This window comes from Bos indicus, chromosome 3 (assembly GCF_029378745.1).
Source record: "Bos indicus isolate NIAB-ARS_2022 breed Sahiwal x Tharparkar chromosome 3, NIAB-ARS_B.indTharparkar_mat_pri_1.0, whole genome shotgun sequence".
NCBI classification, from domain to species: Eukaryota; Metazoa; Chordata; class Mammalia; order Artiodactyla; family Bovidae; genus Bos; species Bos indicus.
The window spans coordinates 92,607,491-92,631,336 of record NC_091762.1 but is presented as its reverse complement, the minus strand read 5'-3'; the positions used below and the strand labels follow the sequence as shown (position 1 = coordinate 92,631,336).

The 23,846-nt window shown below is 44.2% G+C and overlaps 1 protein-coding gene across 7 annotated transcripts in view; it reads right to left on the bottom strand.

The window, feature by feature from the left end:
- Window positions 1–23,846, bottom strand: part of YIPF1 (Yip1 domain family member 1) — a 44,278-nt gene that overhangs the window by 8,801 nt on the left and 11,631 nt on the right. For all 7 annotated transcript variants that reach the window (XM_070786509.1, XM_070786507.1, XM_070786506.1 and 4 more), the window contains exons 3-9: window positions 21,117–21,280; window positions 17,384–17,464; window positions 17,027–17,114; window positions 11,053–11,169; window positions 7,574–7,740; window positions 7,050–7,232; window positions 2,651–2,781 (exon numbers count right to left, since the gene is read on the bottom strand). In XM_070786509.1, coding sequence (XP_070642610.1) covers window positions 2,692–2,781; window positions 7,050–7,232; window positions 7,574–7,740; window positions 11,053–11,169; window positions 17,027–17,114; window positions 17,384–17,464; window positions 21,117–21,280 — 890 coding nt within the window. In that variant the 3' untranslated portion in view covers window positions 2,651–2,691. The remainder of the gene's footprint in view (window positions 1–2,650; window positions 2,782–7,049; window positions 7,233–7,573; window positions 7,741–11,052; window positions 11,170–17,026; window positions 17,115–17,383; window positions 17,465–21,116; window positions 21,281–23,846) is intronic.

The window sequence follows — 23,846 nt, the reverse complement described above, 5'->3', positions numbered from 1 at the left end:
AGAACAAAGGAAGGAAGGAAGGAAAGAAGAAAGTAAAATGTTCTTTAAAATATCCCGATGACTTATGTAGGGGTAGCGTCCCTGATTACAAGTAACGGAGGCTCCTCTATGATCCTGAGGTTCCAGGGAGAGAAGGGGTTAATGCTCTCCCAGCAATTCCTTTCAGGCTAAGCCCTCCGATGCACAGATTTACACGAGGAAGGTTATCTGCAAGATAAAAAGTCATTCCTTTTCCTGAAAGCTGGGAGTCCAGAGATTACAGTGGGAGGCACAGTCAGCTCATAAATCTGCAGGGTTCAGGGCTCTGGGCAGCCCTTCTCATTGACAATGCAACTGGTGCTTCTGCCAGGGAGGCTCCAAAGAAACTGTTTGTCACTATCTCATTTAGAGACTTGACACCAGCACCCTTCGACAGTTCAGCTGGTAGAGCAGAGGGCTGTAGAAGTGATTAGAGACTGGATACCCAAACGGAGACACTGACACCCAAGTTCACAGATGTGAGCAAAGCCCAGAGACATCGAACCTGTGAAAATCAGGATGGGGGTCAGCAAGGGCCCTGAGGGCTAGGCTCTTCCCAGATGCCAGCTTCTGACTCTCTTAAGGTTGACAGCGCCTGGGACACTTGGTCTGGAGACATCATAACCAAACTGTATGAAGGAACTGAAGTCCCAGCCCAGGAGCAGGCTGCGAGAGCCCCTCTCCAGGTCGATGTCAGGTGTTCCGAGGCGAGGCAGACAGCCAGACAGCTATGTGTCCTCCACCTCTGTCCCTCTGCAGCTGAGCTCAGGTTTCCTTGCTCGAGGTGATGTGAGTCCACAGCACATGGCAGTGTCTCAGTGAATGGCCTGCATCTTCACTCTCCCAAAAACCACGGGAAGCCAACTGCTCTTCCGAAAAACGGGCAATCAGTTGCTTCTGCTCAAGCAAGACCCTCTCTGTGAAGTCTTCCCCCAGGCCAAGTGAGCCAGTGTTTCTGTGCTCCCACAGTGCCCATCAACTAACAGCTTGGCCATGGCACTTCTCACAGAGCCTAGCCCACCGCCTGGCCCTTATCTGATGAGCTGTTTTACCCATGGACCAAGGTGCCTTGAGGCAGACTGTAGCTGATTATCTAGGTCCCCAGTGCCTCAAATAAACTTCAAGTGAGAGTGTAAATGGTGATCCAGGACTCAGCAAGCCAAGACACCTCTGGGTAAAAGCCCATATCCTGACTCTTGCCTGAATCCTACAAAGTCACCTCCATCTACTCAACAGTAATGAAGCATTTGCTCTGTCTGTGCCAGGTGGGCATTAAGCCAAGACCTGGGAGTGTGAGTGAAACAGAGTTCCTTCCCCGTGGACCTCAGATCCTGCCCTGAGGCTTTCTCTGCTAACAGTTAATGGAGTCCATTTGCAGGATGAGCTGGACAAGCGTGCAGACAACTTAATAGTTATGCAAACAAGCTACCACATGTTCATTCTAAGGCAGTGGGTTCCAAAAAACAACCCACTGAGGTAGTGGAAGGAAAATAGAACGTCTATGAATATTTCTCTTTCATTAAAAAGTAAGGAATTAAGCTTTAATAGTTACTACATGGATTGACAACAGTCTTTGTAAATGCTTCAATATACACCTCTCACTGCAGGTATGTGCCTGTGGCAGACAGACTCCAAGAAGAGGGGATATATGTATATGTACAGCTGGCCCACTGTGCTGCATGGCAGAAATTAACACAACACTGTAAAGCCACTGTACTCCAATTAAAAAGAAAAAAAGACTTCCCCTTCAAAATGCAGGTGGTGCAGGTTTGATCCCTGGTCGGGGAACTAAGATTCCACATGCCTTGTGGCCAAAAATCCAGAAGAGAAGCAATACTATAACAAATTCAATAAAGACTTTAAAAATGGTCCCAAAAAATCTTTTTAAAAAGTGACATATAATAGAGAGCGTAATGGGATCACAAGGTAAGCAATGACTGCTGGAAGGGAAGGAACACTTCAGATGACTAGGTTGGCTAGTGCAAAGGCAGGATGCGTTCCGGTGATGGCAGCAACTCAGCAAGGCTGCAGGCTCGGAATACTGAGGAGTGGGAGGGGGAGGCGAGAGACCAGCCGAGGAGGATCAGGGTCCTCTTCCTGTACTCTGACACCCTAGGCTAACCACCGACAGTGGAATCATCAAAGAGGCCAGAAAACAAACCAGGCATGAGAACTGGTAACCTTCAGAGAACTGCATGAGTAATTAAAGAGAGGTCATACTCAAGGTCTGAGGCCAGCCTGACAAGTCACAGAGAAACTGGAGAGAACCATCAGACTGTAATCAAATGGAATAAATCTATATTGTGCTGTTGGAGAGGGGACAGGGAGTAGAGAAGATGCTAGAGCCAAAAAGCAGGAACTCCTCTTACAGAAGAATCTGGGAGCTTGTGTTTCCCAAATGGAGAAAGACAGATGAGTGAAAGTGAAAGTGTTAGTCGCTCAGTCAAGTTTCCCAAATGGATAAAGCCAAATGAGTAGACTTTCCCACTGAAGCCTCAGCAAGAGGGACATACACATGGACACGCGTGGGCACACACACCACACTGGATCACGCTGATGGATAAAAGGGTCCGGGCCTCTTGATGTTTGATGTTAACAACAGGACTGACATCCCTGCCCATTGTTACTGTACCTCACAGCGAGAAGATGAAAGATACTCTCTTGCTTTCCTCTTTAGCTGGACTTGGCTGCTACAACTGTTTGGTTTGGGGCAGCTGTGCTTGTTAGGAGATGGTCCATCTCTGGTGCATCAAAAAAGTAGGCCTGCAGGAAAGGGAGACCCAGGAGGAGAGTTAAAAAATAATGGTCCAGGTCAATGGCCTAGACTCCACGCTAAGAGCTCTTCTGGGCTCTCATGGCCCCTACATTTCTCCCACCACTCTGGTCATCACTGAACTGTCTCTATTTCTGTCTTGTACTCGACTGCACGCCTTTTAAATGTTTGCTACCATTTATTAAGCACTTGCTACCTATGACTCAATCTTCCTAACAGTCTGGTGGGGTTGTTCTCATTACTCTCATCTGACAGATGAAGAAACTGAGGCTCAGGGAGGCTGTCATTTGGTCAGGCACACATGGCAGCAAGAGATGCAGGCAGGACTCACTGGTCCGTCTTTCCAACTACAAAGCTCAAGTTGTTCATCACCACAGTCTCTCCTCCGAAGACCATGTCCTTCTTGTCTCTGCATCGCCAGCCCCTCATGTAGGGCCTGGCACACTATATAAACAATCAATACTTAATGAACTGAACCAAGACAGGCTGCTGCTAAACCAGTCGGCTCCCTCTAAAGACCTTTCAAAGAAAGTGCTAGGCAGCCTCTACCTCTTAATTCTTCAGCCTGGAAATGAAAGGTTTGATAAGTGCTTCCACTCACCATCTACAATTTAACTGTCAAAAATCAGAAGGAGGTGGAAGACTGGAAAACATTAAGGAGGATCTTCCCACCTGTTTTGGTGTCTGAGAAGCCTAATGTGAGCCCAGGAAAATACCAGTCTCATAGCCTTGAATGAGGGTTGTTCGAAGGACAGGTGAACCCATTAATAAATCCGTGACCACCGCCTGCGCTTCATTCCTGCCTGGAGCAGGGACCTCAGGAAGGTGAAAAAGATAAAAAATCAGTAGGAACCATCTCACCAGCTCTACCCTCTATCAGCCAGAAGGGGGCGCCAACACATCGCACTGGAGTTTCCCCAAGGCACTTTCTATTTCAAGTTAGCGCTTCAACAGTCCATTTCAAAAAGTTTCTAGCTGCAGACTCCCTCTAGTTTGTCACCTTCCTGGAGAAATGCTATTAGTTTTGAAAGCCTTCCTCCCCAGAGCCCCTTCCAGCAGCTCTGCTTTCTGAAGAAGGAGAAGAATGGCACTAACCCGAGCAGAGGCCAGCCCACACTGCTCGCGTTTGACCCCTCCAGTTATCTCGCACGTGCTCTGGGCCAAGACGCCCCCAGGATGCAAGAATAGCAACTCACTTCCAGGCTCCTGGAGGAAACCCTCACCAGACAGAACAAGCCAGGAAGCCCAGGTTCTAAACCTGGCTCTGCTAGGAACTCACACTATGACTTTGGACAAGTCTTATCTGCAGAATGAAAGAGCTGTAAAAATAATCCCTAATTAATTTCACAAACAACAGGGCACAGACATTCTATCTGTAGCTGTAACCACCTCAAACATAGGCTTGCATGCATGCTCAGTCGCTTCAGTAATGTCTGACTCTGTGACCCAACAGATGGTAGCCTGCAGAGGAGCCAAACATAGGTTTGGGCATCTCCAAACATACCAGCCAAGAACACACCCTCTACTCTAGTGCCTCCTTAGTCATCCCTGCCAGGCGTATTCCAGGATCAACTTAGATCAAGTGCAGGTACAAGCGCCAAGGAGCCCTCGGCAGGTGTGGGGCTGTCATATACTTCACTGCCCTGAGGCAAACACACCAATTCATGTTTCCTGTTGGAGAGTAGAGGGCCAAGCTGTCCAGTTCACCCAGTGCCCCTCAGCTCAAATAACTCCCCTGATCCTTTTTCTCCCATACAGTGATGATGACTGCATGCATCATGCATCCTCACAACAGCAAAAATGCTACCATGTCTTCACTTCTCCTAAGTGAGGAGGTAGGGTCCAGCTGCTGCTGCTGCTGCTGCTGCTGCTAAGTAGCTTCAGTCGTGTCCGACTCTATGCGACCCATAGATGGCAGCCCACCAGGCTTCCCGTCCCTGGGATTCCCCAGGCAAGAACACTGGAGTGGGTTGCCATTTCCTTCTCCAACGCATGAAAGTGAAAAGTGAAAGTGAAGTCGCTCAGTCGTATCCGATAGGGTCCAGAGGGGCAAGCTAATAAGCAAAAATGTAAGGAGTGATGGAGCTGAGACTAAAGCCTGTCTCCTAATGTCTGCCTCCACCCTCCTGCATTGTGCAACTCCCCCAGAAGAGAACGGAGGCGGCCGACTCCAGGGTGGACAACAGAACCCCAAGCACGGTGGTCTCCTGGCTAAACAGACAGTTCCCCTTCCTCCAGGAGAGAAAACTGTGCCTCCCCTCCAAGAAGTCCTGTACCTGCGATTAGCTGCCTGCTCCACCGTCCAACCTGCCCCTCAGAACCCTCAGAACTGGGCAGGGCAATGTCTTTTCTCCTGCCTCCTTCTCCCCTCCAACTTCTCAACCAGGCATGTGTGTGTGTGTGTGTGTGTGTGTGTGTGTGTGTGTGTGTGTCTCTGTGTATGGGTAAGAAGTTCAGGAGAAAGATGGGAAGCCGCCAGGGAGAGGCATCAATGAAAGGGCACTGCCCTTTTTTGTGACCCGGGACCACTCTTACTGGGGGACTCGGCAGAACAGGCCACAGAGTGGCCCTGGCAATTTCTGATAACTCAGGCCTCTTTTAATAACTTCTTTACATCTGAAAAAACTATCACAGTATGTGAAGGGTTTTCACAGCCATTTCATCGAGTCTCACTAAAGCCCATGAAATATAAATCTCCCTAACAGAAAAGGAAGCCCAGGCACTCAATGCCAAGAAGTTCCCAGTCCAGTGTTCTTTCTACTTGGTTATGATGCTCTCTTTTAGAAAACTGCTGAGTAGTAAGATGGGCAGGTAAACCCTAACTTCAGTGTCGTTTACCCCAAGAGGGAGTAGTAGGCACAGGAGGTAAAAGATCCTGGCTGCAGGTACCAAATTAAATGTGTTAACAACACTACCTCCCTGCTCTGCAGCCCTGTCTGCCTTGCTCCTCTCTATTCTTTACAGAACTGAACATGGCAATACCTTTCTCCTGCCTCCTTTCCTTCACCAACTTCTTAACAAGGAATGTAACACACACACAAAATTCTAAACAGAGATGGGAAGATGCCAGGGAGAGGTGTTACATCGAGAGAGTCAGTTTCAATGAAAAGCACATTCTTCCTCAGCACACAGGAGGGTCACAGCATTTGAACGCATCAGTCCGGAGGTTCCAAGTACCAAACATGAAGAGTGTCACTCTGCTGCGAGTCCTCTGTCTCAAGGGGTTAAAGCTTAGGCACATGTAAAACGCATGTCAACCAACCCTGTGTTTCAGAACTTGGTACTTTCTAGGAGACTTGTTGAATGATAAAGTATTGGGATCTTATTAAAGCACTCAATGAGACTATGATTGTCTAGAGAAAATATTAAAGATCGGATAGTGCCAAAGATATATTAACTCCTGTTGCAAAGCCTGACCAACGGTCTGGCCATGTGCTATGTGGACATCTTCCTATGGGCATCAACGACCTTAACATTCTTGGACTCAAAATTTTTAAAAAACCTATACCAGGCCTGGTTACGGCTACTGGCAGCCAATTTCATACACAGTGTGTATAGAAATTAAAAAACCGTATCTCGTTAAGATCAAAGGAAATGGACCTAACTTATGGGCATTTACAGGACAAGTTCTAGGTTAAGTGCTTTATCTGTATTATTTTAGCCTCAGAACGGTTTTCTGTGGCAAGAACTATTATACCCACGTTACAGATTAAGAGATCCAGAGAAGTTAGGTTCCCTGCCCAAGTTCACACAGCTGGTGAGAGATAGAGCTGATCTTTAACCTGGATGTGTCTAACTCAAAAAGTACATGCTCTTCCTAAAAAGATACCCAAACACATTAAACGTTGTTTTAAATGTTGTTCATCTTAAAAATAACTTATCTTTTCTATTTTGACTTCATTCTCAAGTTCTCCATCTAAATATGTGCAAAAACCCAGCAAAGGCATGCAGACGTGGAACTCCCGGACCCCTGCTCCCCAGCCTTAAGTGAAGATACTCATTCATCCCTACTTCCTCTAGCCAGACACCAAATATCAACCAAACTTCAGAAATCAGGTAAAGTCAGAAAAAAAAGAAATTAGGTAAACTCAGAGATTACAACCAAATTCTCATGACTGTTATTTCTCATCCAGCAGAGCCTATTTAAAACAATATTTATTCCAGGGAGCCAGCTTTTAAAGAACCATGGTGTCTGACAGTTTGAGGTCTTAGCGTGGCATCTAAAGCACACCAGAAGAGCATCGGAACGAGACCGTACCAAGCAGCCCACAGAAAGCAGCATGTGAAGCAACACAATCGTCACAATTGTGGCCAATGCGATGCGTCGGTTGTCCTCACGAACAGCTGGCCAAAAGGTCATTGCCAAGACAGAGCCCGAGATGGCCAGGGCAATCATAACTAGAACCCAACGGACCGCTTTCTGGGGGATGATCCACAATATCTGAAAGAAAAGGAGGGCGGGGAGGGTTTGTCAGAGTGGCATTTGTTCATTCCAGGCACATGTGCTCATAAAGGCCTGGGAGCCCATCAGCAGTGGAGCCCTTGATGCCACTTGGGTTTCCGAGCACAGCCCACAGAAATCCCACCCGTGTGCAGACCGAGGGGAACGCTTCCCTAATGAAGGGCCCAAGATGCACAGAAGGAACTAGGCTCCCTGGCCCCCATTCCCAGAAAATTTCTAAATTCTGAGGTTATTTTTTTAGATGCACATCAGTGTTAGGTTAGAAATAATGATGCCAGCTGAATAATTGTGGCCTCACTCAGAGTAAGTGTGGTACTTACTGCCGTGGGGATATAAATGAAGAGTGAATATCCATAGACGCATACAATCTCCAAAAATGAATATGAAACGATGTTCATAACTTTACTGTTTCTCCATACAAGGAAACCCCAGAGTGCGAGAGGAACCAGCCAGGCATAGGCGTAGATGATTGTGGCTGCGATGGACACTGAGGGCGAGAAGACACAAGTTGCAATTCCACTGTCGCGCTACTTCTGGGACCCACTGGACTCACTCCCTGCAGGGGTGTCCATCTGCCTCACTGGGTCAGCGGGTGATGTCTTACTGGTTTCGGTCCCTGAGCCTGGCAAGGTACCCGATAAGCAGCAGATGCTCGATAAATGTGCCGAATCCATGTTCCTTCAGCGTCTGTCTTTGTGATGATGACTAGCAGTCTCTCCTATGGTTTCTATAATTCACTTTATAACTAACGACTAATAGTATTAAACGACTGAATTATGTACTGAAATGCTTCCGAGGACCACACTACAAGTATTTAAATACACGGAGCATTTCAATCAAATAAAAGTCAACTATCCCCTTGGAAGAACACGTCCTCTTTCCTAATATAACAAAAGCTGACACTGATTTCTTTAGCAAATTTATGAAAATACCCTGGGAACAGATTAACTTGTTCCGTGTGCTATTTAGAGTTCCTTCTGTCTCTGAAACAGGGAGTTTCAGCTCATTGATGAATTGCTTAAAATATTCTCCAGTTCCACTTTCTTCTTTAAATAATCCTTGTCTCTGTGGTGCAAATGCTACTGAGTGACTCCTCAGAGCAGCAGCGTTCACTGCATTACTTACTTTCCGACCCTCCTCCTTCCCAGCAGCAGCATGCCCTGGAGGGTTCGGCTTCACTCTTCTGGAGTGGAGGATCATAAGTGTGGCTCAGTCCACAACACCAGCCCTTCCCACGTGAAAATCAGCAGGTAATCCGTCAAATGCTCTTGGCAAGAACAAAAGCACTCCTAACAACTATGGCCAGGCTCTGGGTAAGATATGTGATTGTCCAAAACACTCTCCAGCTCCCAGAGCAGTTTTTTCATGTAAGTAACTCTGTCACTAAGTCAAATGTAATTTTGCTGATCTACTGCCTTTTTCTTGAATAAGGAAAGGAAGAGGCAGGAAACTGCTGCTATGACGATGGCTGTCCACTGGGTGTCAGGCGTTACACTGGGTGCTTTTCTGAGAGGTGACACCGTATAACGATCAGAGCTACAGACTGTATATACAGACGCTGATCCTAGCTCTGCCACTTGCTGCTTAGTCACCAAGTAGTGTCTGATTCGTTGCCACCCCATGGGCTACTGCAGCCTGCCAGGCTGATCTGTCTGGGGGACATCCCAGGCAAGAATTGCTGGAGTGGGTTGCCACTTCCTTCTTCAAGGGATCTTCCCAACCCAGGGATTGAACCCAGATCTCCTACCTGGCAGGTGGGTTCTTTACCACTGAACCACCTCGGATGCCCAGCTCTGTCACTTATATTAATAGATGAGTGGTGAGTTACTTAACTTTCCTGCCTCAGTATCCTCATCTGTAAAATGGGAATAATAACAGTGCACTACCTTATAAGACTATTAGAATTAAATGAGTAAAAACTGTATGTTTAGAACACTGACTGATAAATAATAAATGCCCAATCAAGAATAAGCTTTTATACTGTTAAGTGATATATAAATATATTATTTCATATAAACTATATCTTTACTCCAGAGATGAGGAAATAAGACCAGAGAGCTAAGTGGTTTGGTTAGGGTCAAATAATTAATAAGTGGAGAAGCAGGATCTGACCTCGGATGTGTCACTTATACTCTTTACATAAAATGGAAAAATATTGACTGACTGATTCAATGACGACCTCACTAGCATATATATCCCAAGACACCCTGACACTGGGATGCCCAGTCCAACAGGAATAAGAACAGACAAGGACCCCCGCCCCCTGCCCTCCCCCCTCCCTCCCAGCTTCCACACCCCCAGGTAGGGTGACTCACTCCTCTTCTCTGTCAATATACTTCTACAGACCTCTGACACAGAAATTAACACAAGCCATTCATTACAGCAATATCCAGTTACCTATTTTTCTTTACTTAACCACTGAACTACTTGAAGGCAGACTGATAGCTCATGGATAACAATGATTGAGTTAAATTTAAACCAAGATCACTTGACAAATGGAGTTGGGACTGACTCCATAATGGAAGAGAGAAGGGAAAACAGGCACGGAGAGCGGAGGGGAGGAAAGGAAGGCTACATGGACACAGAGACAGGTAAAAACATTATTCCGTAGACACACGGGTATGGGTACATACATATATGCCAACAGTTCATTTTACCGAATCCTTTTTGTACAAGGCACTATTCTAACCTCTTTACAGACACCACTTCTTTATTCTTAGCCCTATAATATAGACATTCTTATTCCCATTTCACTGACAAGGAATCTGAGGTCAAGAGAGATGAAATAATTTGCCCAACAAGGTAGAAGCTGGTGAGTAAAGCTGGAGGCAGAAGCCGATGGCTGGGGGCCCGAGCCCACGCTCTTACACAGCTTCTCAACAGGAGAGCAGGCCGTCAGGGACAGAGCAAGGAAGGGAGAGGACAGAGCAAGGAGCAAAGGCCGATCTCCTGCACAGCCAAACACTCCTACCTTGGGTGGCTGTCATCTGCAAGTCCCTAAAAGCTGTTTTTTGCCCCCAGCTATCCAATACTGCCACATGAAAGGAAGTTTTATTTATTTTTTTGACTGTACTGCACAGTTTGTGGGATCTTAGTTCCCCAACCAGGAATCAAAGTCAGGCCCCCAGCAGTGGAAGCTCGGTATCCTAACCACTGGACCACCAGGAAAAGTCCCTAGAAAGGAAGTTTTAAAATAAGAATGTCACCCACAAGCCCACCCTCACCAGGACACTCTCACCTCTGCATTCTCCCTTCTCGGCTCTGACCGTCTGCAGACTTCTCTTTAACAAAGCTGCTACCAGCACTGGCGTAAGTTTGGATTATGAGTTCTCCACGTTGTTCTAAGTGCTTCATAATTAATGGCTACAGACATAGCTAGCTGAGTCATCATGCCTTAAATAAGAAGGCCCCTACTGCTGCTAACAGTTGGATAATACAAATAACGCTACAGTGGAGACTTTTCTACACACTGCTTTTTACTTATTTTGTACATTTTTCTTTGGAGACATTCTGATTGCTATGGGGCCTTGCCTTACAGTGTACCAGAAGAGTACAGAGATTCACAATATTGTGGATATACTTAATGCCACTGAATCACATGCTTAAAAATGGTTAAAATAGAACATTTTAGATTATTTTAACAAAACAAAAGATAAAAAGACTATGTGGATTTATATGGACAGATGATTAGTTTTGAACCCTTATACAGGAAAATGGGCTGCAGGACCTACAGACAGGGGTCCAAGAACTCACAGTTACCAACTGACAGCATTCCAAATAAGTCAAGCTATTCACCAACCTTTTCGGAATTCGGGCACGTAGTGGTATGTCTTCTCTCCCAGATGGATTAAGAAGTTGGAAAGATTCCCACTGATTGCTATGGCAAAGACCAATGTGGCACATATCCAAAAGGGGCCTGCAAAGCAAACCAGAAAACTCAGACAAGAAAATGACGAACCAGCTTCATGGAAGCAATGGAAAATGAACTTGAGATGGAATCAGTATTGTTAAGTGGGAATTTTCTTTTTAAAAGGTCAAATACACAACTCAGTAATTAGCTGCCTTAAAGACTGTGGGGATTGAAATGCACAAAACAAAAACACCTTCCTCAATTAGGTGAATGAAGACACTGATTTGTTTATACGTCTCTTGTTGGAAGATCATCCAAAAAAATTCATGGACGTTTTGTTAAACCTTCACAGGTTTAACAAACCTGTGGAGGATACAGGAAGCAAAGGTTACTCCCTTTACGTAAGTATCAAATGTTAATGCCAGAGAAAAAAATAATTAAAATTATATAGGTCCTTTGCTGTCTAAACAAAGGAGTAGGGCAAGCTTTAGGAAAGAGTTCATTTAATCTAACAAATCACCATGGGTGTCTGTGTATGTGAGTGCGTATATAAGGCTTGCTTTTTTCCTGTGTTTTTTTAATGAAAAAGTAATACACACACACAGTGCATTGTTCAAAAGGGGATACAGAGAAAATTAACCTTCTTTCTCTCTGCTCCCTAGCTATTCATTCTCTTCCACAGAACTCACCACCATAACCAGTTTCTGGTGAACCCTGCCAGAGATTTCTATACACATAAAAGCAGATGCATATTTGTGTGTGTGCTTTAAAGAAATGCTAACATGCATATGTACTTCCACCTTATCATGTCCTGGAGATTCTACTATAGCTATTTATAAGTCACTTCAGTTGTGTCTGTCTCTCTGCGACCCTATCGACTGTAGCCCACCAGGCTCCTCTGTCCATGGAATTCTCCAGGCAAGAATACTGGGGTGGGTTGCCATGCCCTCCTCCAGGGGCCCTTCCCAACCCAGGGACTGAACCGATGTCTCTTATGTCTTCTGCATTGGCAGGCAGATTCTTCACTGCTAGCGCCACCTGGGAAGCCCATAAAATTCAGCTTATTCTTTTTAATGATTACAAAATATTCCACTAAGTGAATGAGTACACCATGCTTTAGAAGTCCCTTTCATCATTTCTCTTGATTTCATGACCACTCTTGTTTCTCCCCATCTAGAAAAAGGACTATATGAACAAATACAATTTATAAATCTAGAGATTTTAATAGATTTTAAGAATTTCATTTTTCAATTTCAGTAATATTCTGTAGGGTTTTTTCTTTTGGATAACTGTAGGCACCTTGACATATCACAAAATTAAGAAAATTACTGCGCTGGGGGAGATGATTGGCAGAAATGGATGAGCACTTTTTGAGGCCAAGTTGGTTCCTGAAGGTGGGAAAGGATACACAACAAGCACTTGACTGGGGAGCTCCAAAGAGTCACCAACATCAGCTTCCCAAGCAGCGTCGCTGACTCACTAGCCTGCGGGCACTCTGTTACAGCCAAGGATCAGATCCTGTTCACTGCAGTATTCTGCATGCCTAGCACATAAACAGTGTAACAACAACCAAAAAAAAAAAACAAAAAACCCTTACAACCAGTAACAGTAATTTAAAAATCCCCCAAAGCTTTATTGAACAAATGAACAAAACTAACCATGTGTTACTGATGGGCCGAGACCATCGAAGCAGGCGACCACAAGCGATCAAAATATTCTAGTACCATAACTAGGAAGCAGAGACTATCCCGTCCACTGTCATTTACTACCTCCCTCCTTTGCTCTGGGCCCTGGTGCTGGGGACACAGCGATGTGTGACAGACACAGGCACTGTGTGCTGCGCTCAGGCACCCAGGAGGCGTGGCCTCCAGAGACACACACCACCTGCTCCTCCCAGGCCTGCCCCCAGGCTTCACGCTGCCTGCTCTCTTGCTCATGCCTGCCAAAGTCCTACTCCAATTGTGGGGTGGGGTGGGAGGAAGCGTTAACTTCGTTTGCATTGTGCATTTTTATATTATCAAATATTTCTAACAGAAAGAAAAGCCCAAAGAATGATAAACACTGGTGCACTCATCATGCTTAGTTTTCAAATCTTTCTAATGCTGCAGTACTACTCATATCCTTCTCCAACATGCTTCTTTTCATCGGCTACTGTTCTGAGATGTGTCCTTGTTGATGCTTATAGATCAAATCCATTTCTAAAACCTACATAATTCTGTATATGAACACATCATATTTACTTTGGTCATTTCAAAATATTTGCTAATTACAAGCAATGAGGAGGCAATGAAGAATAATACTCTTCTATATGTCTTCTTATTCATCTAGGAGGAGAACTGCTAAGTTGTAGGGCAGGAGCATCTTCAGACTGCTCCAATTTGTGGCACCAGTTACATAGCCACCCACATTTTACACAAGGTCCCATGGCTCCATATCCTTGGCAACACTTGATACCAATGTTTATGAAAAGCTGACTTCAGAGTTATCGCTCCTCTCTGTTTAGACCCTTCAATGGCATCTCATTCAAGCTAAAGCCAAAGTCGTTACTTGCTTCCAAGATCCTACAGGATGTGTCCCTCCACACTGGCCCTCTGAGCTCATCTCCTAGAGGCCCTGTTCACTCCAGCCCGGGCACACTAGTGTCTTCACTGCTCTTTGAGCACACGAGGCAAGTTCCTGCCTCAAGGCCTTTGTACATGCTGAGCTCTCTCTTCCATATTATGTATTTACTTGGCTGTGCTGGGTCATAGTTACGGACGTGGGATCTAATTCACTGAACAGGGATCAAAGTGGGGCCCCTGCATTGGGAGGACAAAGTCTTGGCCACTGGACCATCAGAGAGGTCCCAGAACTCTCTTTTTCAAATGCTCTTCTCTGAGATACTTACTTGTATTGCTCCCAATTCCTTCCGGTGTTTACTCAGAATCCACCCACCTACATAAATTTCTACTGTCTCTCTTCTCCGCTTTTAAATTTTTACCTTAGCATTTATCACTAGCACACTGTTTCACCTATTTTCTTTGTCTATTGTTAAACTTAGATTATAAACTGCCTCTGGGCAGGGACTTTCGTCTTTTTATTACTGCTGTACCTCCAGTGCCTAGAATAGTAAGTGCTTCATATTTGTTAACTGAATGAATAAATGAAGACAAGCCAAGTTGTATGATGGCTAAATTGACACACATATATGATATCCCGTTTTAGTTTTTATTTCCCTGATTACAGGCATGTGCTAAGTCACCTCAATGGTGTCTGACTCTTTGCGACCCTATGGGCTGTCGCCCGCCAGGCTCCTCTGTCCGTGGGATTCTCCAGGCAAGAATACTTGAGTTGCCATGCCCTCCTGCAGACCTTCACAACCCAGGGATCGAATCGGCATGTCTTAGGTCTCCTGCACTCACAGGTGGGTTCTTTACCACTAGTGCCACCTGGGAAGCCCTATTACAGGTGTGGATAAGCATTTTTTCATGTATTTATTGGCCATTTGGGTTTCCTTTTCTGTGAATTGCTTATTTTTTGCTAGAACTTATAATTGGTTTTACTCTTATAATCAGTAGGCACTCTACATGTATTCTTGTTTTTATCTTTTGTGGGTTATGTGCTCTGAAATATTATCTTTGGTCTGTGGTTTATTTATTTATTTTACCTTGTTTATGGTTTATTTTGTGGTGTAGAAATTTTAAATTTTGGTGTAAATGTAGTCAAATTCGTTCATCTTTCCCTTAGATCCCGCAGACTGGCTCTTCTGTTATCTTGTCCTGACCACCTTCCTCCAACCCACCCCACAAGGTCAGCCCTCTCTACTAAAAAATTTTATTTTTTCTAGTTGTACTTTTTTTTTTTTTGGTTGCACTATGTGGCATGGGGGGGTCTTCCCTGATCAGGGATCAAACCTATGTCGCCTGCATTGGGAGTGCAGAGTTTTAACCACTGGACTGCCAGAGAAATCCTGTACTTTCTTTTTTTAAGCATGTCTATGAGCTCATGAGGGCTTCCCCAGTGGCTCAGGTGGTAAAGAACCTGCCTGACAATGCAGGAGATGCAGGTTCGATTCCTGGGTCCAGAAGATCCCCTGGAGAAGGAAATGACAACCCACTCCAGTATTCTCGCCTGGAGAATCCTGTGGAGAGATGAGCCTGCTGAGCTACAGTCTGTAGGGTCGCAAGGTGTCAGACAAGACTCAGAAACTAGAACAACAACATGAACTCATGAGGTTAACAGTGCTGTGTAAAGAAGAATGTTTCAGGATCAAAGGTGAGTGGAAAGGAGACTTTCCTCAGCGTCCATTAGAGCAGTTCCACTTTAACTGGTTCTAAATATTGGACAACATCCATAACATTTGATGAAAAGTTTCTGGAGCTTAAAAACACCAGTTTTACAGAATAAGTAGGGGCTTTATATTAACACTAAACCGGGTGCTGAGAGTGTGTAGTCGCTTCAGTTCTGTCCGACTCCTTGAGACCTCGTGGACTCTAGCCCACGAGGCTCTTCTGTCCAAGGAATTCTCCAGGCAAGAATACTGGAGTGGGTCACCAAGTCCTCCTCCGGGGGATTGTCCTTACCCAGGGATCAAACCCACATCTCTTATGTCTCCTGCACTGGCACCACTTAGGAAGCCCAAACCAGGGGCCAGTTCTACGTCAACTATTTATAATAAATAGTCGATTGATTATATAATATTACATATTTCAAGTGTACATAGGGAGTCAAATGTTTAAAAATTATATTCCATTTTTAGTTATTATAAAATGTTAGCTATATTTCCTGTGCTGCATCCTTCTAGCTTATTTATTCTATACATAAGCAGTTTGTACCTCCTAACCCTCTACCCTATCCTGCCCCTCCTCCCTCCCCTCTCCCCTCTGGTAACTACTAGCTTGTTCTCTGTGTCTGTGCCTTTGTTTCTTTTCTGTTAGATTCACCAGTTTTAGTTCTCATATTCCACATATAAGTGAAATCACACAGATGTCTTTTTCTGTCTGACTTATTGAACTAAAGTATAATACCCTCCCAGTTCATCCATAATGTTGTCCCATAAGAATGGGAGTTCTTGGTTTGACAACTTCTAACCTTAGTTTTCTCACATGGAAAACAGAGATAATAGCACTTAATACGTTGCCCTCTTGAAAGGATTAAAGAGTGTATGTACTGATTGGTACACAACAGATTCGCATGAATTCCTTTTCCTCTTATAATCAACATGTATAACTGCTCTAATACTTACTGTTTAGGGTTGAACATATAAATTATTGAACACTGAGCATCAGGTCCTTCATTAGAGAAATGGGGATAATAGCACCTGCCTCAAAGGTCGTTGAAAGAATTAGCTATGCCCAGGTACACCACGTCTTGCGTACAGCATCTGCACACAGAAGCACTCAGAGTCTCTGGCTCTCTTCTCCCCTCAAACACAGAGGTCAACAGTGCTGGAACCCTTTCCCTCAGAGGCACTGGATGGACCTCTGGCCCCTCCTCAGACAGCAGGGAGGTTGGGATGACACCAATCCCCAGGCTCATCCCCTTACAAACTCCCACGGGGAAGCCAGCCTGCCTGAGGGGCAGAGCTGGAACTCAGCATATCAATGAGTAAGTGTAAGAGAGCCTCCTCCACACTCACCCCAACCACCAAATCCTCTAAAATTAACATCAATAATCTCCTCTATATGAAGTGACTTAATTGGTCTCAAGTTTGTGATGTCATTTAAAGACTTTCAAAGGACACACTATTGTCGTCATCATGGCATTAATCAAACACGTAACTGCCTTTTCTCCAAAATTCTTTGCAAGAGCTGCTACTGAAGCTCAGAAGAGACACATAACGCTCGTGCCCCAACAGTGTGCTTCGCCAGCTTTCGAGGCAACCCACACCCTCATCTGCATTTAGCCGGTACATGAAAAAGAACCAAAACGGCGCTACACGTACCATAGAGATCTGGATTGCTGCGGATATACAATCTTACAAAGTTTTTTCCTGGTATTGGCAAAAGAGACCCCTTTATTCTGTCAAAGACCTGCAAAACAGCATAGCAGTAAGTCTACAGATGATTTTCTTTCTTAAAGTTTAGTAAAGTTTAACTACTGCAAAATTGAAACGGTTATTAGGGCTTTTATTATTTATTATTGTTTTATTATTTCATTTAGTATTTTCAAGTGCCAATAACCCTTTCCTTTTGCAGACCATATCCAGTATGCAATACCTGTCACATTACTTGACTGTTTAACAGCAGAAGAAATAAGTCTGCATTATACATCAAAAGAAAGGTGAAACTGGTTTACAGACCTGGTGAGTGTCTACATCAAAGAACGTCTGATAGTATTCAAATGTCCAGAAGGGGGAGCTTTTCTTCTGTCCAGCAAGTAACTGTCAGAGGTAAAATAAAACATAATGAACACAGAATTTCCTTATTCTAGCTACCCAGACAGAGAAAGACAGAGGATCGAAGAGAAACTCAAGAAATACAAAAGACCAAACTCTTCTATATTCATCTATCACTTTTACCATCAGTTCAGTTCAGTTCAGTTGCTCAGTCGTGTCCGATTCTTTGCAACCCCATGAATCACAGCACGCCAGGCCTCCCTGTCCATCACCAACTCCCGGAGTTCACTCAGACTCACGTCCATCAAGTCGGTGATGCCATCCAGCCATCTCATCCTCTGTCGTCCCCTTCTCCTCCTGCCCCCAATCCCTCCCAGCATCAGTCTTTTCCAATGAGTCAACTCTTCGCATGAGGTGGCCAAAGTACTGGAGTTTCAGCTTTAGCATCATTCCTTCCAAAGAAATCCCAGGGCTGATCTCCTTCAGAATGGACTGGTTGGATCTCCTTGCAGTCCAAGGGACTCTCAAGAGTCTTCTCCAACACCAGAGTTCAAAAGCATCAATTCTTCGGTGCTCAGCTTTCTTCACAGTCCAACTCTCACATCCATACATGACCACAGGAAAAACCATAGCCTTGACTAGATGGACCTTTGTTGGCAAAGTAATGTCTCTGCTTTTGAATATGCTATCTAGGTTGGTCATAACTTTCCTTCCAAGGAGTAAGCGTCTATTAATTTCATGGCTACAGTCACCATCTGCAGTGATTTTGGAGCCCAGAAAAATAAAGTCTGACACTGTTTTCACTGTTTCCCCATCTATTTCTCATGAAGTGATGGGACCAGATGCCTTGATCTTCGTTTTCTGAATGTTGAGCTTTAAGCCAACTTTTTCACTCTCCACTTTCACTCTCATCAAGAGGCTTTTTAGTTCCTCTTCACTTTCTGCCATAAGGGTGGTGTCATCTGCATATCTGAGGTTACTGATATTTCTCCTGGCAATCTTGATTCCAGCTTGTGCTTCCTCCAGCCCAGCGTTTCTCATGATGTACTCTGCATATAAGTTAAATAAGCAGGGTGACGATATACAGCCTTGAAGTACTCCTTTTCCTATTTGGAACCAGTGTGTTGTTCTATGTCCAGTTCTAACTGTTGCTTCCTGACCTGCATACAGGCTTCTCAAGAGGCAGATCAGGTGGTCTGGTATTCCCATCTCTTTGAGAATTTTCCACAGTTTATTGTGATCCACACAGTCAAAGGCTTTGGCATAGTCAATAAAGCAGAAATAGATGTTTTTCTGGAACTCTCTTGCTTTTTTGATGATCCAGTGGATGTTGGCACTTTGATCTCTGGTTCCTCTGCCTTTTCTAAAACCAGCTTGAACATCTGGAAGTTCACAGTTCACGTATTGCTGAAGCCTGGCTTGGAGAATTTTGAGCATTACTTTACTAGTGCGTGAGATGAGTGCAACTGTGCGGTAGTTTGAGCATTCTTTGGCATTGCCTTTCTTTGGGATTGGAATGAAAACGGACCTTCTCCAGTCCTGTGGCCACTGCTGAGTTTTCCAAATTTGCTGGCATATAGAGTACAGCACTTTCACAGCATCATCTTTCAGGATTTGAAATAGCTCAATTGGAATTCCATCACCTCCACTAGCTTTGTTTGTAGTGATGCTTTCTAAGGCCCACTTGACTTCACATTCTAGGATGTCTGGCTCTAGGTGAGTGATCATACCATCATGATTATCTTGGTCATGAAGATCTTTTTTGTACAGTTCTTCTGTGTATTCTTGCCATCTCTTTTAATATCTTCTGCTTCTGTTAGGTCCATACCATTTCTATCCTTTATTGAGCCCATCTTTGCATGAAATGTTCCCTTGGTATCTCTAATTTTCTTGAAGAGATCTCTAGTCTTTCATATTCTGTTGTTTTCCTCTATTTCTTTGCATTGATCACTGAGGAAGGCTTTCTTATCTCCTCTTGCTATTCTTTGGAACTCTGCATTCAGATGCTTATATCTTTCCTTTTCTCCTTTGCTTTTCTCTTCTCTTCTTTTCACAGCTATTTGTAAGGCCTCCTCAGACAGCCATTTTGCTTTTTTGCATTTCTTTTCTATGGGGATGGTCTTGATCCCTGTCTCCCGTACAGTGTCACAAACCTCAGTCCACAGTTCATCAGGCACTCTATCTATCAGATCTAGTCCCTTAAATCTATTTCTCACTTCCACTGTATAATCACTAGGGATTTGATTTAGGTCATACCTGAATGGTCTAGTGGTTTTCCCTACTTTCTTTAAGTCTGAATTTGGCAATAAGGAGCTCATGATCTGAGCCACAGTCAGCTCCTGGTCTTGTTTTTGCTGACTGTATAGAGCTTCTCCATCTTTGGCTGCAAAGAATACAATCAATCTGATTTCGGTGTTGACCATCTGGTGATGTCCATGTGTAGAGTCTTCTCTTGTGTTGTTGAAAGAGGGTGTTTGCTTATTAAAAGGTTTTAAATCCTGGTCCCTCCACTAGGGGGCAGCTTCATCAAATCACTAGACTCATCTCAGTCTTCCTAATCTAAAAAGTATAGCTAACAGATCTGCCTTATAGGGTTACAGGGAGGATTAGATTAATTATTGGGGCTTCCCCAGTGGCTCAGTTGGTAAAGAATCCACCTGCCAATGCAGAAAATGTAAATTTGATCCCTGGGTTGGGAAGATCCCCTGGAGGAGGAAAGGGCAACCCACGCTGGTACTCTTGAGTGGGAAATCCCATAGACAGAGGAGCCTGGCAGGCTACAGTCCATGGAGTCACAAAGAGTTAGACATGACTTAGCAGCTAAACAACTCTAGTACAGAAGGACTCAGATGGCCTCAGTTTAAAGTTCCATCTGCACCTGCCAGTTGCATGTCCTGGGGCAAGTCACTTAAACTCTGCCTCCGGTTTCTCTTTTGTAAAATGAGCATATGACTGCTTCCTGGCCTTTTGGCTAAGATCAAGTATAAAATGAGTATAAGAACAGTTCCTTGCATATTGGGTTGTTTTGAGGATTACATGAGATGATCCAAGTGAAGAACTTTAAATGGTATTTGGCAGCTATTAAACACTGAATGCTGCTGCTGCTGCATCACTTCAGTCATGTCCGACTCTGTGTGACCCCACAGACGGCAGCCCACCAGGCTCCCCTGTCCCTGGGATTCTCCAGGCAAGAACACTGGAGTGGGCTGCCATCGCCTTCTCTGTAAACACTGAATAAATGTCAGCTATTGTGATTATAATGATGAGAAGAGTCAATATATTACTTTCAGATGAGGAAATCCAGGCTTAGGGAAATTAAAATATCTTACCCAAGACCACAGAGCTATTACTACTGGCCAGACCAGGACTCAAACTCAGGCTCCTAAGTCTGAGCTCTTGCTGTGATGTCTAGTATATACTGGTATTTAATTTGGTATAAACTTTGGTACTTCTTTTCATATTTCATGGAGTTCCACAAAGCACACCCAGCTCTCCACTATTTCACAAGCCTGTGAACACACTGCTACAAATCGAGTACCCCTCTAGTGAATCACAAGCATGATCCATTTATAAAATATTACTAGAAATACTACTCGGCTGGCCAAAAAGTTCCTGGCACACAGGAAACTGCAATAAATGCATGCATGAGGTTTTTAAAACTTCAAAGAAAAAAAAAATTTCAAACACAAGTCCAAACCTCAGTTTTGTCAGAGTCATCGTTTCCTAGTAACTCATCATCTTCTTCTCTCCCCAAGCCTCTTAGGGGTCCTGGCTTATGCTTTGGGGTTTCACCAGGATCCTCGATGCTGATTGTGGTGGCATCTGGGTTTGCTGCTAGGGAAGTGGTTGTATCACCAAATTCTGAAATCAATTAGAGCACAAGGGTATCAGAGACCTTACTATTAACTTCAAGTCGATCTGTTACAACCTCAGCTTTGCTATAGACCCTAGCTGAGACAAATGGCAAAAGGCTCTGAAAAAAACTCATAGAAAACAAACTGACACAGAAAAATGATTATAAAGACAACAGAATTTGAAGTCAGACCTGAATTGTAGTCCTGGTTAAATTACTAAGTATTCAAGCCTGAGTAAGTAACTTAACCTTGATAAGCTTCAGTGTTCCCATCTCTTCCATAGGGAGAATAATATATAAGGAATTGGGGGAAAGTTAGGAGTATTACCATAAGTAAAGTCCTCAGGAGACTGCCTAGCCCATATCAAGTAACCAACCTAACCCTCTCTTCTTTGATTCAAATTCAAAAAAAATTTAATGGAAGTTATTTTTTTCCAATAAATCCCATGTGATCCCTACAGGAAACATGGAGATAAAAATGAAAGTAGAAACGACAGAATAAAAACCACTCTTGCGTGTGCGTGCTTTGTCGCTTCAGCTGTGCCCGCCTCTGTGCAATGCTATGGACTGTAGCCTGCCAGGCTCCTCTGTCCACAGGGTTCTCCAAGGCAAGAATACTGGAGTGGGTTGCCATGCCTTCCTCCAGGGGATCTTCCTGACCCAGGGATCAAACTCCTGGCGACTCCTGTGTCTTCTGCATTGCAGCCAGATTTTTTTTTTTTTTACCACTGAGCCACCCAGGAAGCCCCCCAAAATCACTCTTAGTCCCACCCATATAAAACTAACACTATTAACTTTTGGTATACTTCCTTTTCTCTGTACAGTAGATTCGTACCAGTGATGATCATTCATTCAGCAAATATTTACTATATGCCTACAACTGCCAAGTACTGACTTAGGATGTGATAGCATACTATGTAAACAATTTTGTATGCTGCTCCGTCTACTGGGGATTATACAAAAATGACTTTTTCATGTTATATCAGTCTTTACAATGAACATGTATGTGTCTACATAGTAGTCATTGAGCTGGAGGTGGGAAGATTAGGAGAGAGACACCACAAGTTATACAACTATTCCACTGCTATTGGATGTTTAGGTTGCTTCCCACTTTTATTAGAACAAATAACACTGTTAAGAGTATCTGTGCAGACAAAGTTTTAGGGCTTATTGCCTTAGTATGAACACTATCTTAAAGAGATGGGAATACCGAACCACCTTACCTGCCTCCGCTGCCTCCTGTGCAACCTGTATGCAGGTCAAGAAGCAACAGTTAGAATCAGACATGGAGCAACAGACTGGTTCCAAATTGGGAAAGGAGTACGCCAAGGCTGTATATTGTCACCCTGCTTATTTAACTTACAGGCAGAGTACATTCACAAGAAATGCTGGGCTGGATGAACCACAAGCTGGAATCAAGATTTCCAGAAGAAATATCAATAATTTCAGATATGCTGATGACACCACCCTTATGGCAGAAAGTGAAGAGGAATTAAAGAGCCACTTGACGAAGGTGAAAGAAGAGAGTGAAAAAGCTGGCTTAAAACTCAACATTCAAAAAACTAAGATCATGGCATCTGGTCCCATCATGTGGCAAACAGATGGGGAAACAATGGAAACAGTGACAGACTTTATTTTCCTGGGCTCCAAAAATCACTGCAGATGGTGACTGCAGCCACAAAATTAAAAGACACTTGCTCCTTGGAAGAAAAGCTACGACAAACCTAGACAGCATATTAAAAAGCAGGGACATTACTTTGTTAACAAAGGTCCATCTAGTCAAGGCCATGGTTTTTCCAGTAGTCATGTACAGATGTGAGAGTTGGACCATAAAGAAGGTTGAAAGCCGCAGATTTGATGCTTTTGAACTGTGGTCCTGGAGAAGACTCTTGAGAGTCCCTTGGACTGCAAGGAGATCAAACCAGTCAATCCTAAAGGAAATTAATCCTGTATATTCATTAGAAGGCTAAACCTGCAGCTCCAATACTTTGGCCACCTGATGCGAAGGGCTGACTCGTTAGAAAAGACCTAGATGCTGGCAAAGACTGAAGGCAGGAGGAGAAGGGGACAACAGAGGATGAGATGGTTGGATGGCATCACCGATTCAATGGTCATGAGTTTGAGCAAGCTCCGGGAGATGATGAAGGACAGGAAAGCCTGGTGTGCTGCAGTCTGTGGGGTCGCAAAGAGTCAGACACAACTGAGTGACTGAAGAACAACAATGAACATTATCGGCGTGATCACTAGGTCAAAGGGTACAAATCATTTTTAAGGCTCTTGAGCCATATTGCTAAACCGCTCTCCAAAAGAACCTTGCCCATTCATGTCCACCAGCAATGATCATGACTTCCTATCTCCGGGCATCCTAACAAACTTTATTTAGCCACTCAGATAAAATTCAGGATAGCTGTGGAATCTGACAGGTCTAAGGAGAAGTCAGGAAGACCCCTGGAGAAGGAAAAGTCAGGAAGACCCCTGGAGAAGGAAATGACAACCCATCCCAGTATTCTTGCCTGAGAAATCCCTTGGACAGAGGAGACTGGCAGGCTACAGTCCGTGAGGTTGCAAAAGAGT